Raw genomic sequence first — 13,605 nt, 5'->3', positions numbered from 1 at the left:
AATGGAAAAAAGACAAATGAAAACCAATAGAAAGATTTCAAAGGTCACGTTTAGGGATAAAGTATTTGGAATAAAGATATCAGACCAATAAACAAGAGACGGGTGGTCTTTTGAAATAGACATTAATTATTAATTTATGATGAAAAATATATCTCAGACATAGCTTACAAAAGACACGTATCTCCTTCTGTCAAATCATGAAATCAAAGAGAAAAGAAATTGAGATTGCTGTCATAGGTATTGCGACAAAATCTACCGTCTAAAATGTTAACAAGGGATCAAAACACCAACGCAGAAAATTAGTGGATCGGGCTTTGTCGTTGTATTCCAAAGCAACGTCCATCGGACTCAAACAAGATAACAAAATGTTAACAAGTCATATACAGACTACTAGCCCTCAAAATCTATATATAACAACCAGCTTTGAAAAGATCGGCATGAAAACCAGCTGGGGTGGTTGCTGTCATGACATGGAAAATAAACATGAGTTGGCCAAAATATTGTGAAATGCTTAGAGTGATAGACATAAAATTAGACATACAAAAAATTAACCAAGAAAAACTAGTATCTTCTTGCAATCTATGAGAATCAAACTTGTGTTCAAAATTCAAACCTTATAATGAAATATAAGGTTATAGTTGACGGTAACTGAGCAACTCAAATTTTTTTAAACCGTATAACCGTTCAAGTATCATGTTTCGATTGTTTTACTTAGCATGGAGAATTATTGTACCAAACAATGTCTCTTCCAATAATTACACTCATTGCAATCAATGATAATCAAACTCGTGACCTTGATTCTTATATCAATTATAGGACCGAGTGTTTTCCGTTTTACCAAAAATTATAAGCGACAGTATCTGTGCAACTCAAATTTTCTAAAACTGTACAACAGCTCAAACGTCACGTTTCAATTGCTCTTCCAACGAGAGCAATTATTGCACTACAACAATCCTCTCAATAGTTATATTCCTTGCAATCAATGAGAATTGAACGTGTAACATTGGCTATGATACAAATTGTAAGACCAAATGTTTGTCGTTTTATCAAAAGTTATAACTGGTGGTAACGGTTCAACTCAAATCTTCTAAATAGTTCAGTACCTCAATAATCATGTTTCGATGGCTCTAATCAACATGAACAATTATTAATCCTAACATTATTCATAAAGATAATATTAATAAAAAAAGGATTCATCGAATAATTCTTAGTTGACTTATATTTTTTTATATTAAATATTTTGTTGTATTTACTAATTTAATTAATCTCCTTTTATAAACTTATTTGAATTGATTGTTTTATCAATTAAATTAATTTCTAATTAATTGTTAATATAATTTCTTAAGTGTAAGATTTTCTTATATTGATAAATTTATTTCGAAGAAAATAATTTTTGTATATAAAATTATAAAAATATTCCTTTTAGAATTGATAGTTCGGAGAATATATAATTTTATATTTTATGCAGAAATTATGTTATTTTGAAATTAAAACTACAATAAAATACATTGGAACGGACTGATATAACAAAGAGTTACGCAGAAAACGAAAGATACAAAGGAGAAAGAGACGGAGTTGTAAAATGCCGGAAGTCAAAATTTTGGGGTTCATTTAGTTTGGTTTTCAGTCTTTTTGGGGTTTTATTCGGGGGAATGGGTTTTTGTCAAAATATAATATAAAATGAAGGGTATTTTTATTATAATAATAATGTATTTTTAATAATAAAGGAATTTAATTAATAGTAATATTTATATTAGAACTTTTGAATTAAGTTTATATTAAAAAATAATTAAAAGTTAAAAAAAAATTAAAAACAAACAATCTACTGTAATTTACATGCTAACTAGTGCTGAGATCAAACCATTCCTTCTAATTTTGTATGTCTCACACCCATATTTAAATTTAACAATGGATTTTGATTCACATTTGAAATGAAATTCGTATTGTGTTCTTTTTTTATTTTTTATTTTTTGAAATGTATTTGTTCTAAATGTTGATTAATTTTTGACCTTCGAAAATTTAGGGTTAGCAATCGAATTTTTACTCTAGGTTTACACAGCGATTGAAGAATGCTTTTTATATTATGTGTGAGTGTTAAATCCAATTTATCCTGCAGAAGAGTTATTCGATATTATGTTTGCAAAAAAAATAAATTACTTGTATTTTTTATTTTCACATTAGTACTTCAGTGGGAAAAAAATAAAATCATCTAGACCATCTCATTTGAGATAAATCGTAGTGATTACAGCTTTTCAACCATCTTTTCTATTGATTCATTTTATCACTCGAAACTCCTAATTTCGAATGAAACATCTCTTCTATTTCATAAGAATCCTTCATTTCAGGCTTAAGAAAAAAAACGAATTAATTGATTCCAAAAAACAAAACAACAAAATTGAAGTCTAGTCGTTAGTGAATAAATAGAATAAAAAATAATTTTCAAAAATTTTTAAATTATGATTATGGTCTATTTTTCAATATGATTTATTTGATCAGTCAAATAATTTGAGAAAGTGAATTTGTCTCGCAGATTTAGGCAAAATATTATAAGAAATATCTTCACGACTATGTAATAGAATGACATATTATTTATCAGTTTGATTTGAAAAATGTAACGGGGAAGAAAGAGGATCCACTCCCTTTGAAGAAAAAAGTATTGATAAAATCTTAATTCTTTCGAATAAATATAAATATATTTGCTATATATTTTATAGAGAAAATAAAAGAGGACTAAATGATTATGAAAATGACATAATTTTGTGAAATTCTTTATAGGGGAGGGACTTTTTCAAGTAAGGTACGTGGCCCAATCGTGGAAGCGAATTTGGCGAGTTGTTCTTTCTATATTTAACAGAAAAATGATACCTCAGCGATGGGGTGGATGGAGATTATATCTCATTATTTACATACATTAGTGTGCGTACGCATACGTTCTATGTTTATATAATTTTTTTAGTGTTTAAAAAGTGATAAGCAGTAGTTGTACGGTGGATATAATCCCTTCGAAAAAATTCCCAACAATCGCATATTTGCACGCTGTGGGATTACGGTTTAGGTTGTGGTTGGGAAGAAGATAATTTCACAGAAAAGGATACCTCATATATGGATGGGAATCCGTCTTGAATCCAAACAAACACATGCAGAAATGTCAATATAACATATATTAACCAGCACGTTCGCCACATTTAACGTAAACAGACTCGAAAATACACAAGCAAACCTTGATCAAACAGTCTATTGCAAGATCTCAGGTTCGTTATTAGTCAGAGGATTATATTACAGGAAAACCATAAGTCCATACCGGTGGTGGCGACAGTCAGGCCGAATTCTATCATCATCTAGAATGATGTACTTTAAGCTGCAGCATCAACTGTTTGTCCAGCATTTTTCTTCTGCACGAAAGATTCAACGTATTGTTTCCTGCAGGAGACAAAATTGTGGTGTTAGATCTCAAATGTAAGAATTTTTAATGGCCGACGTAGGAGTTGGGGTATTTGCAGGAAGCAGATGAGTTTTAGTATTGAGATACCTTGCAGGTAGATGATCATGAGGACGATTAAATGGGGTCCAAATGGGATCACCAACAAAGAGCCGCATTGCCTGTATGTGACAATTTACGGTCAAAAGACGCAATCTTGAATAACAAGAACAAAAGGTGGAAGATTTAACACAAAAGCCCGTATTTACTGATAATTTTAATGGTGGTGCCTACCTTGATATAGTTGTCCGAGTCAAGGGTGAAACGATGATAAATACCAGCTGGTAGGACAATCATCGCCCCTTTCTTCACCCAAATGCGGATCCAAGCTTCATCACGATCACGAACATCAAAATAACCTTCACAAAAACATAAAACCGTTTAACTTCAAAGATCTTTGATAAGAACAGAAGAATCATCAAGTCAAGTTAGTCACGTGAAACTACCGCTCCCTGCAACACAGTAGCGGATCTCTTCATCTGTGTGAAGATGTTCTTCATAGAAGTTCTTGATCTTCTCCTCATAATTGTGAAGTTTTTCTGGGCAAACCTCGCAAAAGTCCTGAAGAAGATATTAACTTCAAATATATCAAGAGGGTATGTGAATTGAATAATTTGAAATAAAAAAAAAAATTTAATTCGTGATTTTAAATATATAAATTATTCAAATGCTCTTGATTGAGGTGAATTTCAAATTCACTCTCTCTCAATTCAAACTCTTGTATTGATAATTATTGAACTTGACAACCCTTCACCCAATATATATTGTTTTATCCAAACACAACATAATGTTTACTAAGAAGAAATAAACTGTTATGACAGAAAGGCGATCTGTAAAAACCTGCATATGACAATAATGTCGTATTACTAAACATATTTCCATACCATGTAGGAATATCCACGGGCTTCACGAATTTTTTTCAACTCTGGATCAGTTTCGTAGTTGTCAGCATCTAACCTCCAACTGAGCACTCCAAGCTCTAAAATAATTGCAACAAAGTTCAGATCAGAAGCACAAAACTGAGAATTATGAATAACCCGTTCAATGGCCCACATTGATAGGGAAGAACGAAATTATTTGCTTATCTTAAGGGGAACGAAAAGAACATTATTGAGGTTTTTCTTTACAAAAAAAATGCATTAGTCCCGGACATTATCAATCAAACAAAGTAAGTTTCTTGAGCCATTTGGGAGACAGGTAGCACCACATGCTTTACACCAAGTATCTCTAAGTTCAGATCATAACCAACAAAATAAGGAGTTAGAGCAAACATAACACAACTTCTAAGACTCAGATGTACCATCAAGCTTTTCAAATGAGAGAAATTCTTTAGGCTTGCGGTGATGGGGAAGTCTCTGATCTTGATCGCTGTCATCCATGTACCATGCCTGAATAACTTCCGACCTGTCATCCTGCATGTAAACAAATTTGTTAGCGATGAATTGCATTTTGGATTGTATCTCAGTGATGGACACCAAATTCAACAAAACGATGCAAAGGAAGATCAAGCGTCCCATTAAATGTTGGAAAGTTTAACATTATCCCCATTGGCAAATTCATTCACATTGACACTACAAATAACACAACGATTTGGTGCCCACAACAGGAATAACAAGTAAATCAACAGATGAAATCTGATGATGATATGCAGTTTAGAATTCCTGCAATCTTAATGGTTTTGCATTGTCTTGGCTTACATATACCAGGTCTCTTTTTACTGGAGGCGTTTCAGAGATGTAGCACTGATTTAGCAGTTGCCAAACCGAAAACCATACGTTCATTTTCTCCAAATTTATATTATAATTTTAGTAGCCCTATTATTTTTAGGTGCAAAAATTTCGAAAACAAGAATTACTTAGTATCTTATTCAGATTAGACCCTTCTTTATAATCTAGTATTTCAGTACACAAGTTGTGTCAAATTGTTGATAAAATATTAATTCATAAACTTTAATTCATATTTTTATCTTTTAGTATCTAAACTACATTAAAGAATAATTTTTATTAAAAACATACATATTAGAAAAAATATATATTATGAATGATAGATTAATTTAAATAATTTCAAAAAATATTAATCTTTATATTTTAAAATATGATCGGAAGTTTAAAGTAACGAGGTCGTTTTAGGCAAATGCTTAACCAAACACACCAACGTTTGTTTTTCTGAGGTTATCTCCTTTAATTAGATATCTAGTTAGTCTAGGTTGTGTTTGAGTAGTTTACGTAATATAAATTATCAAAGAATTTCTCCCCTTTATTTGCTAATTTAAACATTCTTTAAGCATACGAAGATAAGTCAATTAATTTCTCTTATTTTCCAGCTATTCTACAAGTATCAACGGGATCCCTCTCTTTGTCAATTAGTGTCACAACCAACACCATTGCTTGACACCATCGACACAACACAGGTCCTACTGCCAATGTAAACAAAGTACTCTGTCAATAAATATGTCAACTACAGACAGCAAGCAGTACCACAAACCATCCTTCAACTAAGGGTTACGTGGTTCCGGTTCCAGAGCCTACATATGGGCAGCCGTTGCCCAAACCACACCCTCCCCCCTTTTTTCTGAAAAAAATCCAGATCTGGTTCCAAGAAACTTCACAGGCACTACACCAAAAACGGTGTTCGACAACGGATTTTATCCGTTATCGTAGCCTTTCTAAAACTGTTATAACTGAGGGTGTTGTTGAAAGTCCGTTCAACGACAACGGTTTTTATCCGTTGTGGTAGGTCGAATTTGCGACGGTTAAAATTAGCAACGGTTTTATTAAAATCCGTCCCTAATTTTAAATTAGCGACAGTTATCAATGAATTCCGTCGCTAATTTGTTTCGAAAAATAAAAAAAAACTTTTAATAATTTAATAAATCTAAAAAAAACTAACAATCGAAACTAAAATCGTGTAAAAGAGAAAAATTTTAAGTGTTGTGAAGTAGTAAAATCGTTTAAGAGAGAAAAATTTTAAATTTTATGAAATGGTGAGAATAATTTTAAGTGTTGTGAAGTAGTAAAATCGTGTACGAGAAAAAAATTTTAAGGGTTGTGAAGTGGTGAGAAAAATTTTAAGTGTTATGTGAAGTGATAAATTCGTGTAAAGGAGAAAAATTTTAAGTGTTGTGGAGGGATATGGACGGAGTATGGGGTTATTTATAGACAGTTTGCGACGGGTTTTGGTTAAACTGTCGCTATTGGCGACGGTTATAAAAAAACCCGTCGCAGTTTTAAATTTTGCGACTGTTTGGATCTAACTCGTCGCTAAATGTAGCGACGGTTTTTATTTAGCGACGGGTTTTAAACATACGACGGGTTTACGTAAAACCGTTGCTAAATTTAGCGACGGTTTATACACAACCGTCGCTATCCATTACACCGTAGTTATATTTAGCGACGGTTTTATAAAATCCGTCGCTAAATATTGCAACGTTCTTAAAAACCGTTGTTGTTGGTCCAAAAACCACGCTAATCGACAACGGTTTCTTAAAACCGTTGTAGATTGTCCAAAAAACACGCTAATATGAACCATTGTCATTGACCCTAAAAAAACGCTCAAAGACAACGGTTTTATAGAACCGTTGTCATTGACCCTAAAAACCGTTGTCTTTGACCCCAAAAAGACAACGGTTTAAGACAACGGTTTTAAAACCGTTGCCTTTGGCCCCCAAAAGGCAACGGTTTTCGCTAAAACCGTTGTTAAAACACATACGACAACGGTTTTTCACAAAAACTGTTGTCATATGTGCGTTATTGTATGCAGAATTTCTTGTAGTGAGAGCAGTTCCGGGCTGTTTCGGGTTGATCAGTCCCGTTAAACATCCCTACCACAAACCCAGAAGAATTTGATTTTGATGGTAAATACAAAGTCACGGCAAAGAACCCATAAATTCCCTTGCAACACAAATACCTTCTTTGTCGTGGGGCACATGTCACAGCGTCCAAAGGTTGCTTGGCCGGCCAATATTAGGAATTGGGTAATTAATTTTATATTCATGTTAAAATTGAGATTTGGACATAACTCAACCCCAAAAGCTAGCTCCAGGAGAAGGATTGTCCGATTCCATATATGCAACTCCTATAGATTTTATCCAACCGGTGTGGGACAACTAACACACATCCCTCACGCTCAGGAATTAACATCTGGAGCGTGAAGTTTACAAGTGACCCAACTATAAGTAGAACGGGTGGCTCATCTATGGGCAGTCCAATATATAACGATGAAATTTGAGCTCTTATACATGTTAAGATATGGATTTAGACCTAACTTAACTCCAAAGGAAATATTGTCCAAGTCCATATATACAACTTTCATGAATTTTACCCAACCGATGTGAGACAACTAAGAATCCCTAAATTTCAAGGAACCTTTGACCAGAAGAATCATTGGAATATAAAGGATACCCCAATAACAAATGTGTGCCTATAGTTGCTACACGTCTCAAAGGTTGTGCCGCTACTTGGTAGCAACAACTCAAAACCTCCCATTTAATTCAGTGTGAACTGTATGCCAACATTCCAAAATTTATGTAAAGATAACAGGACGTGAATATGCCACAGAGGTTTGTTCATTTTGCTTACAAGAAATGAGATCACCAAAACCGAGGACAATCAATTTTTCGATTTACCGCAGCATCCGACAATAGCTTCAGAACATTCTAAACCTCTTTGATTTGGCAAGGTTCTGTCTGTAATAAACCCATCAATGAGCCTTGTTGGCCTAGAAAGAATTCACACCAATTCCCTTTCTCTGAATCAATGTAGGTGTACATTTATGCTCCAATCTCCAGCACCAACTGCAATTTTACATTTAGTGCGACAACCACTCCTAGTCCTGGACAACATTTTCAAACCTAACACAAAACCATCTACGGGTATTCGACTGCCCACAACCCCTGAACCCCCAATTTCCATGCAACCTTCTCGTCCAAGTAGCCTTTCAATGCTTCTCCTGCAGAGATTTGGGTCACTACCAAACAGCTCGGCTGAAATCCAGACGACACGGTTAATAGCCAAGGAATAAATATGATTTCCACGAAGATGGCGAGGAATATAGTGAAAGAGAAGAGATCAATGATGACATAACATAAGAACAACATAATTACCTAGCCCTAAAGTAGAAGCTACGTTGTCGCTGGGTGACTAAAGTCCTCTGAGGTTAGCTAAACAGGCTGACAATCAGTATATAATGCTTGAGATATGAAGGTAGGACCTTAGGACCTAGGATGCTCTCAGCAAACCAACCCAATTATTCATGAAGCACCGGTCAAGGGAATCCACCTTTCAACTTTCAAGCAGGGAAACTTACTTAAGAATCTAACCACTCTCAGCTATGCGATAATCTTATTCATTCCATTTTATAGTGAAGGGGAAAGTATGTCATTTCATTTTCGACAAAGAGGTTGTCCGAAATCTTGTGACGGCGGCAGAACACTATCCCACTCCTTACAATCATGCCTGGTTAGAGTAAGGATCAAAATTTTCAAATGCTTCTACTGAAAATTGTGCCTTAGGGGATATGCTTCAAAGTCTTGTGGGAGATATTATTATGACTTAGGTGCCAAGTTAGTCAAAAGAAATTTCTCGTAATCATGCTAAGAGCCGAGGTACAAGTTTTAGCCCGTTCCAAGTGGTCCATGAATGTGTTCCGTGTTGCCTGGAGACCTTGATTCAGCATTCTTTGAACCAATGAACTCCACAAGAATCATCGGAATACAAAAATCCTCCCTACTCCCACTTGCCAAATTAATAATTCAATTGCAGAAGTAGAACTAAGTCAGATATTACAATCTACAGAACCGATATATTTCAAGAAAGTCATCACACCATATATGAATAGACAACAGAATTCATACGTTCTTTCCAGGCCAAGCTTATTCAAACAAATCGTAACATAGGCTACAAGCATAACCATGCTCATAATTGTTATAAATTATAAAATTCTAAAGTTCTTAAGAATTATTTACTGATGACCTCTGTAAATTTTATTTCGCCCTCCTAAATTCTTCGTTTTCTTAGGTACCGTAAGCAAAAAATTCTCAACCACCGTGAAAATTATATGTTCACCTGGTTATCAACTCAAAATTTCAAGCCATGGCCGATCCATGAACGACACCAGCGAAAATATTTTTCTCCGGGGAAAAAAAATCCAACCTTTACGCAAAATAATCAACTCACAAACAAATAATTCCATAAAAAACGACAATGACAAAAAAAAATCACACAGAACAGATCCAATAGAAAAACACTGCGATTAATCAAGCTTCCGACCAACCACGAAAACGAAATCAAATCCCGAAAATCAAAGAGCGAAAATCTGGAGAATCACAAAACCTTGCTGAGGGAACCCATTTCCTTTGTTTCACCAAACGACTGTTAGCGTGAATCGATTTTTTTTTTTTTTGTTTTATTTATTTTTAAGCGTGAATCGATTTTTGTGTCTGTGTGAAGAAACACCGGGGGATATCATAGTTCAAGGGACTAAATTATCCGTGTGTGTTAAACATCTATGTCCAGGTTAATTGAATTGTGGGGGTGTTTTGGTCATTGACTAAAACGATTAAAAATTCAATTACGTAATGTGAATTAGTGGAAATGAAAATTTATGTTTAATTTGATTGATTTTTCTGCGGTCTAAATTTCCAACTGGGCTTGAGACTATGACCTTTATCATTTTGTTGCCATATATCTTATGGGCTTGAGACTATGACCTTTATCCTTTTGTTTCTTGGACTTCAGGATTTGCTTTAACTCGTAAATTGGGATTTTCCAACTGATGGTTGGTTGGAAAGCGTTATGGATTATTTGAGCACCAAACAACGATCGACGGAGTCCGCCGAGGGAACACAAGGCCTTCGAGGGGGCTCCGGCAGGGTTGCCCTCTTTCACCATATATATTTATTCTCATTGTGTCAATAAGGGCTGTCTGCTATTCTAAAGCAGGCTTCACATGAGATCAAATGTATTCTTGCTGCTCCTCTCCTCGTATATTTTTGTTGATGATATAATATTTTTTGGAAAGACGTCACCATCTAATTGTGAAACTATTGGGGACATGCTATGAATGGCTTCGGAACAAGCCATTGGTTTGGCCAAATCTTCAATAACTTTTAGGTCAAACACTACAAATTTAATGAAACAACGGGTGTTTATGTGGGTTGGTATGCCTCCGAATGAATCATATGAGAGTTGTTTGGGTCTCTCTGTTTTTCATGGGACACAACAAGAAGAGGGTCTTAGAGGGCGTGAAACAGAGGGTTTGGAGGAAAATGAAGGGGTTAGGAGAATCAGTTGTTTTCGGCAAGGGGACAGAAATCCTTGTCAAAGCAGCTGCACAAGCTACTACTACTTATACCATGAACATTCTTAAAGTACTATGTAGATCGATAAAATCTTTAATAGCAAGATTTTGGTGGGGGGTGAATGACAATAAAACTAGCATACATTGGGTAAAATGAAATATCTAGTTTAAGTCAAAGGGGCATGGTTGTTGGAAGGAGTTCTGCCTTCAAGAAGCAACCATGGTGTCTTGAAACGGATACGGTGAACATGGTGCGTGCCGTTGAACAAAACTTACCTCTAACCGAAGAAGCACACTTGGTTGCTGAAATTCGGGCAGAATGTGTACAAACAACTGGTGCGTGCTGTCATTCAACAGTACTGCCCACGAGAGATGTGGCTTTGGTGTCTAGTGAAATATTTTTTATTTTGCCCAAAACAATTTTGTTACTTTTAAATTTTCACTTCTATTTTGAAAGAATAAAGTCTAATAATTTTCTTTGAAATTATTTAAAATAATCATTTTTTCTTTATAATTTATGATTTTTAGGTGATAATTTTCTTTAATTAGATTTAGATTATAAAAAATAAAATATGATTTAAAGTATATGAATGAATTTATGTTTTATTAACTATTTTACACACAGAAGTACAGGTGTCCTAAAATACTAGTGTGTGTCTCGATTGATGCTATGTATGAATAATAATGATAATAATATTAGAGTAGAGAGACAGTCTCACAAATTTTTATCTGTGAGATGAGTCAACCCTATTGATATTCACAATAAAAAGTAATACTTTTAGCATAAAAAGTAATATTTTTTCATTGATGACCCAAATAAGAGATCTGTCTCACAAAATACGACCCGTGAGATCGTCTCACACAAGTTTTTACCATAATATTAATAATATTATAAAATTTGTTGACAGGATTTGATGAAACATTATGAATCAAGAATTCTGCTTTTAAATCCATTCAACACAGTTCGGTTAAGAAGCTCTACCCTATGAACTAATTCCTTAATAAAAAGTACATTGGAAGAAATTAAAATTTTCAGTTGTTTTCGGCTAATTAGAAACTGGTAGAGCTGAATAATTTATTTTAATATGAATCCCATATCGATTTTCCAGTATTATTTGAAAATTAAATAATGTTTTTTCCCCCATCGTTTAAGTTATTCTATATTTTCTACATATTCAATTTCATCACAAAACTATAATAATCAAGGGAAAAACTTATGTGAGACGGTCTCACGGGTCGTATTTTGTGAGACGGATATCTTATTTGGGTCATCCATGAAAAAATATTACTTTTTATGCTAAGAGTATTACTTTTTATTGTGAATATCGATAAAGTTGACCCGTCTCACAAATAAATATTCGTGAGACCGTTTCACAATATACCTACTCAATAATCAACTTAATTATTTAAAATAAGAATCTCGATGCGTAAAAGAGAGGGGAAACATACTCAACAAACCGAAGATTCATTGAAGTTATCTCACAAATCGAGTATTATACAAATTTTATAGAAAATTCTAATCTCATGCCACAACATATAGTGATCATATAATTTTTTTTTTTTAACAGAAAATAATTATATTTTTATATATGCTTCAAGTGGTGCAACAATGTTTTTGTATAATGTTGGTGACATACTTCTTCCTCGCCGGATGATCCTCTTGCGGGCGGTTGAACGGTGTCCACACTGGTTCTCCGACGAACAACCTCATCAACTGCAAAAAATTAAATGATATACACATTCGCAACATAATAACATTGTTTTACATATGTCTAGAATAATCTGATAGAACGTCTATATATCCGTTCTTGTTTTACAAAAATTATTCGTAAAGGCATACGAACCTTGATATAGTTGTCGATGTCGAGGGTAAATCGATGGTAAATTCCTGCAGGCAACACGATGAGGTCACCGGGTTTGATCCGTACCCGGATCCATTTATCCAACTTGTCCCGGACATCGAAGTACCCACTCCCTTCGAGACAGTATCGTATTTCCTCGTCCGCATGTATGTGCTCCGTGAAAAAATTCTTCAGCTTGTGGTCATAGTTTTCTACCTTGTCAGGGCACAAGTCCAGCAAGTCCTAAATAAGAGATTAAAAATTGAGGGGTAAATTGCGAAAATCGCTCAACTATATTAAAACATAAACATCAGGTTAGTTAGAAATCTAATGCCTATCAAATTTATATTTTTTAAGGCAAAAATTTGTGTGAGACGGTGTCACGGGTCGTATTTTGTAAGACGGATCTATTATTTGTGTCATCCAAGAAAAAATATTACTTTTTATGCTAAGAATATTACTTTTTATTATGAATATCGGTAGTGTTGACCCATCTCACAGATAAAGATTCGTGATATCGTCTCACAAGAGACCTACTCATTTTTTTAATTATGACCTTATTTGACAAAACACATAATCCGTTGTGTGGCACACAACTTAAAATTAAAAATCAGGGGAAACTCTAATTTTCGTCTTCTGTATTTATCTTTTTGTAATTTTGGTCATCTATGTTTCGAAACAATGTTTTAGTCTCGCTTCTTTCAAATTTTGGCAATTTAGTCTTCTCATCAAAACTCATGGATAATACTGATATAACAATGCATACGTGAACGTCATGTTAAAAAAATAATCAAAATTGCGAAAAACCCGAGGGGTGCTGAAAATTTTAATTATACCATGAAACTGTATCCTCTCTCTTGTCTGATCCTGTCTAATGCCGGGTCATTCTCGTATTTATTCGGGTCCAGTTTCCAGTAGAGAACTCCAAGACCCGCCAAGTGACCCATTGAGACGTATTCGGGCGGGTTCTTCTGGTGTGGGAGCCTTTGA

The 13,605-nt window shown here is 34.3% G+C and overlaps 2 protein-coding genes across 2 annotated transcripts; both read right to left on the bottom strand.

Moving 5' to 3' along the window:
• Positions 1-3,135: 3,135 nt before the first annotated feature.
• On the bottom strand, positions 3,136-10,013 carry LOC140962896 (acireductone dioxygenase 2-like). The gene is made up of 7 exons (XM_073421975.1): positions 9,808-10,013; positions 4,779-4,890; positions 4,363-4,457; positions 3,925-4,039; positions 3,713-3,837; positions 3,530-3,600; positions 3,136-3,420 (listed from the first exon to the last, which is right to left on the bottom strand). Exons 1-7 carry the CDS (start codon positions 9,823-9,825, stop codon positions 3,354-3,356), a joined length of 603 nt encoding a protein of 200 aa, XP_073278076.1. The 5' UTR covers positions 9,826-10,013; the 3' UTR covers positions 3,136-3,353.
• A 2,203-nt stretch (positions 10,014-12,216) lies between these two features.
• On the bottom strand, positions 12,217-13,605 carry LOC140958712 (acireductone dioxygenase 1-like). Its single transcript, XM_073416273.1, has 3 exons — positions 13,452-13,605; positions 12,619-12,858; positions 12,217-12,488 (listed from the first exon to the last, which is right to left on the bottom strand). Exons 1-3 carry the CDS (start codon positions 13,560-13,562, stop codon positions 12,369-12,371), a joined length of 471 nt encoding a protein of 156 aa, XP_073272374.1. The 5' UTR covers positions 13,563-13,605; the 3' UTR covers positions 12,217-12,368.

Source organism: Primulina huaijiensis, chromosome 2 (assembly GCF_012295235.1).
Source record: "Primulina huaijiensis isolate GDHJ02 chromosome 2, ASM1229523v2, whole genome shotgun sequence".
NCBI classification, from domain to species: domain Eukaryota; kingdom Viridiplantae; phylum Streptophyta; class Magnoliopsida; order Lamiales; family Gesneriaceae; genus Primulina; species Primulina huaijiensis.
The sequence above is the reverse complement of the archived record's forward strand: the minus strand, read 5'-3'. Positions and strand labels throughout refer to the sequence as shown.

What these genes read in the sequence shown, in the direction of transcription:
- LOC140958712 (XM_073416273.1), bottom strand. Translation starts at nt 13,562, where the DNA reads ATGGGTCACTTGGCGGGTCTTGGAGTTCTCTACTGGAAACTGGACCCG. An exon ending in AGAGAGGATACAGTTTCATG is followed by an intron (nt 12,859 to 13,451) that starts GTATAATTAAAA and finishes TCTCTTATTTAG; the next exon opens with GACTTGCTGGACTTGTGCCC. An exon ending in ACATCGACAACTATATCAAG is followed by an intron (nt 12,489 to 12,618) that starts GTTCGTATGCCT and finishes AATTTTTTGCAG; the next exon opens with TTGATGAGGTTGTTCGTCGG.
- LOC140962896 (XM_073421975.1), bottom strand. An exon ending in CTCATTTGAAAAGCTTGATG is followed by an intron (nt 4,458 to 4,778) that starts GTACATCTGAGT and finishes CAATTATTTTAG; the next exon opens with AGCTTGGAGTGCTCAGTTGG. An exon ending in CATGATCATCTACCTGCAAG is followed by an intron (nt 3,421 to 3,529) that starts GTATCTCAATAC and finishes TGTCTCCTGCAG; the next exon opens with GAAACAATACGTTGAATCTT.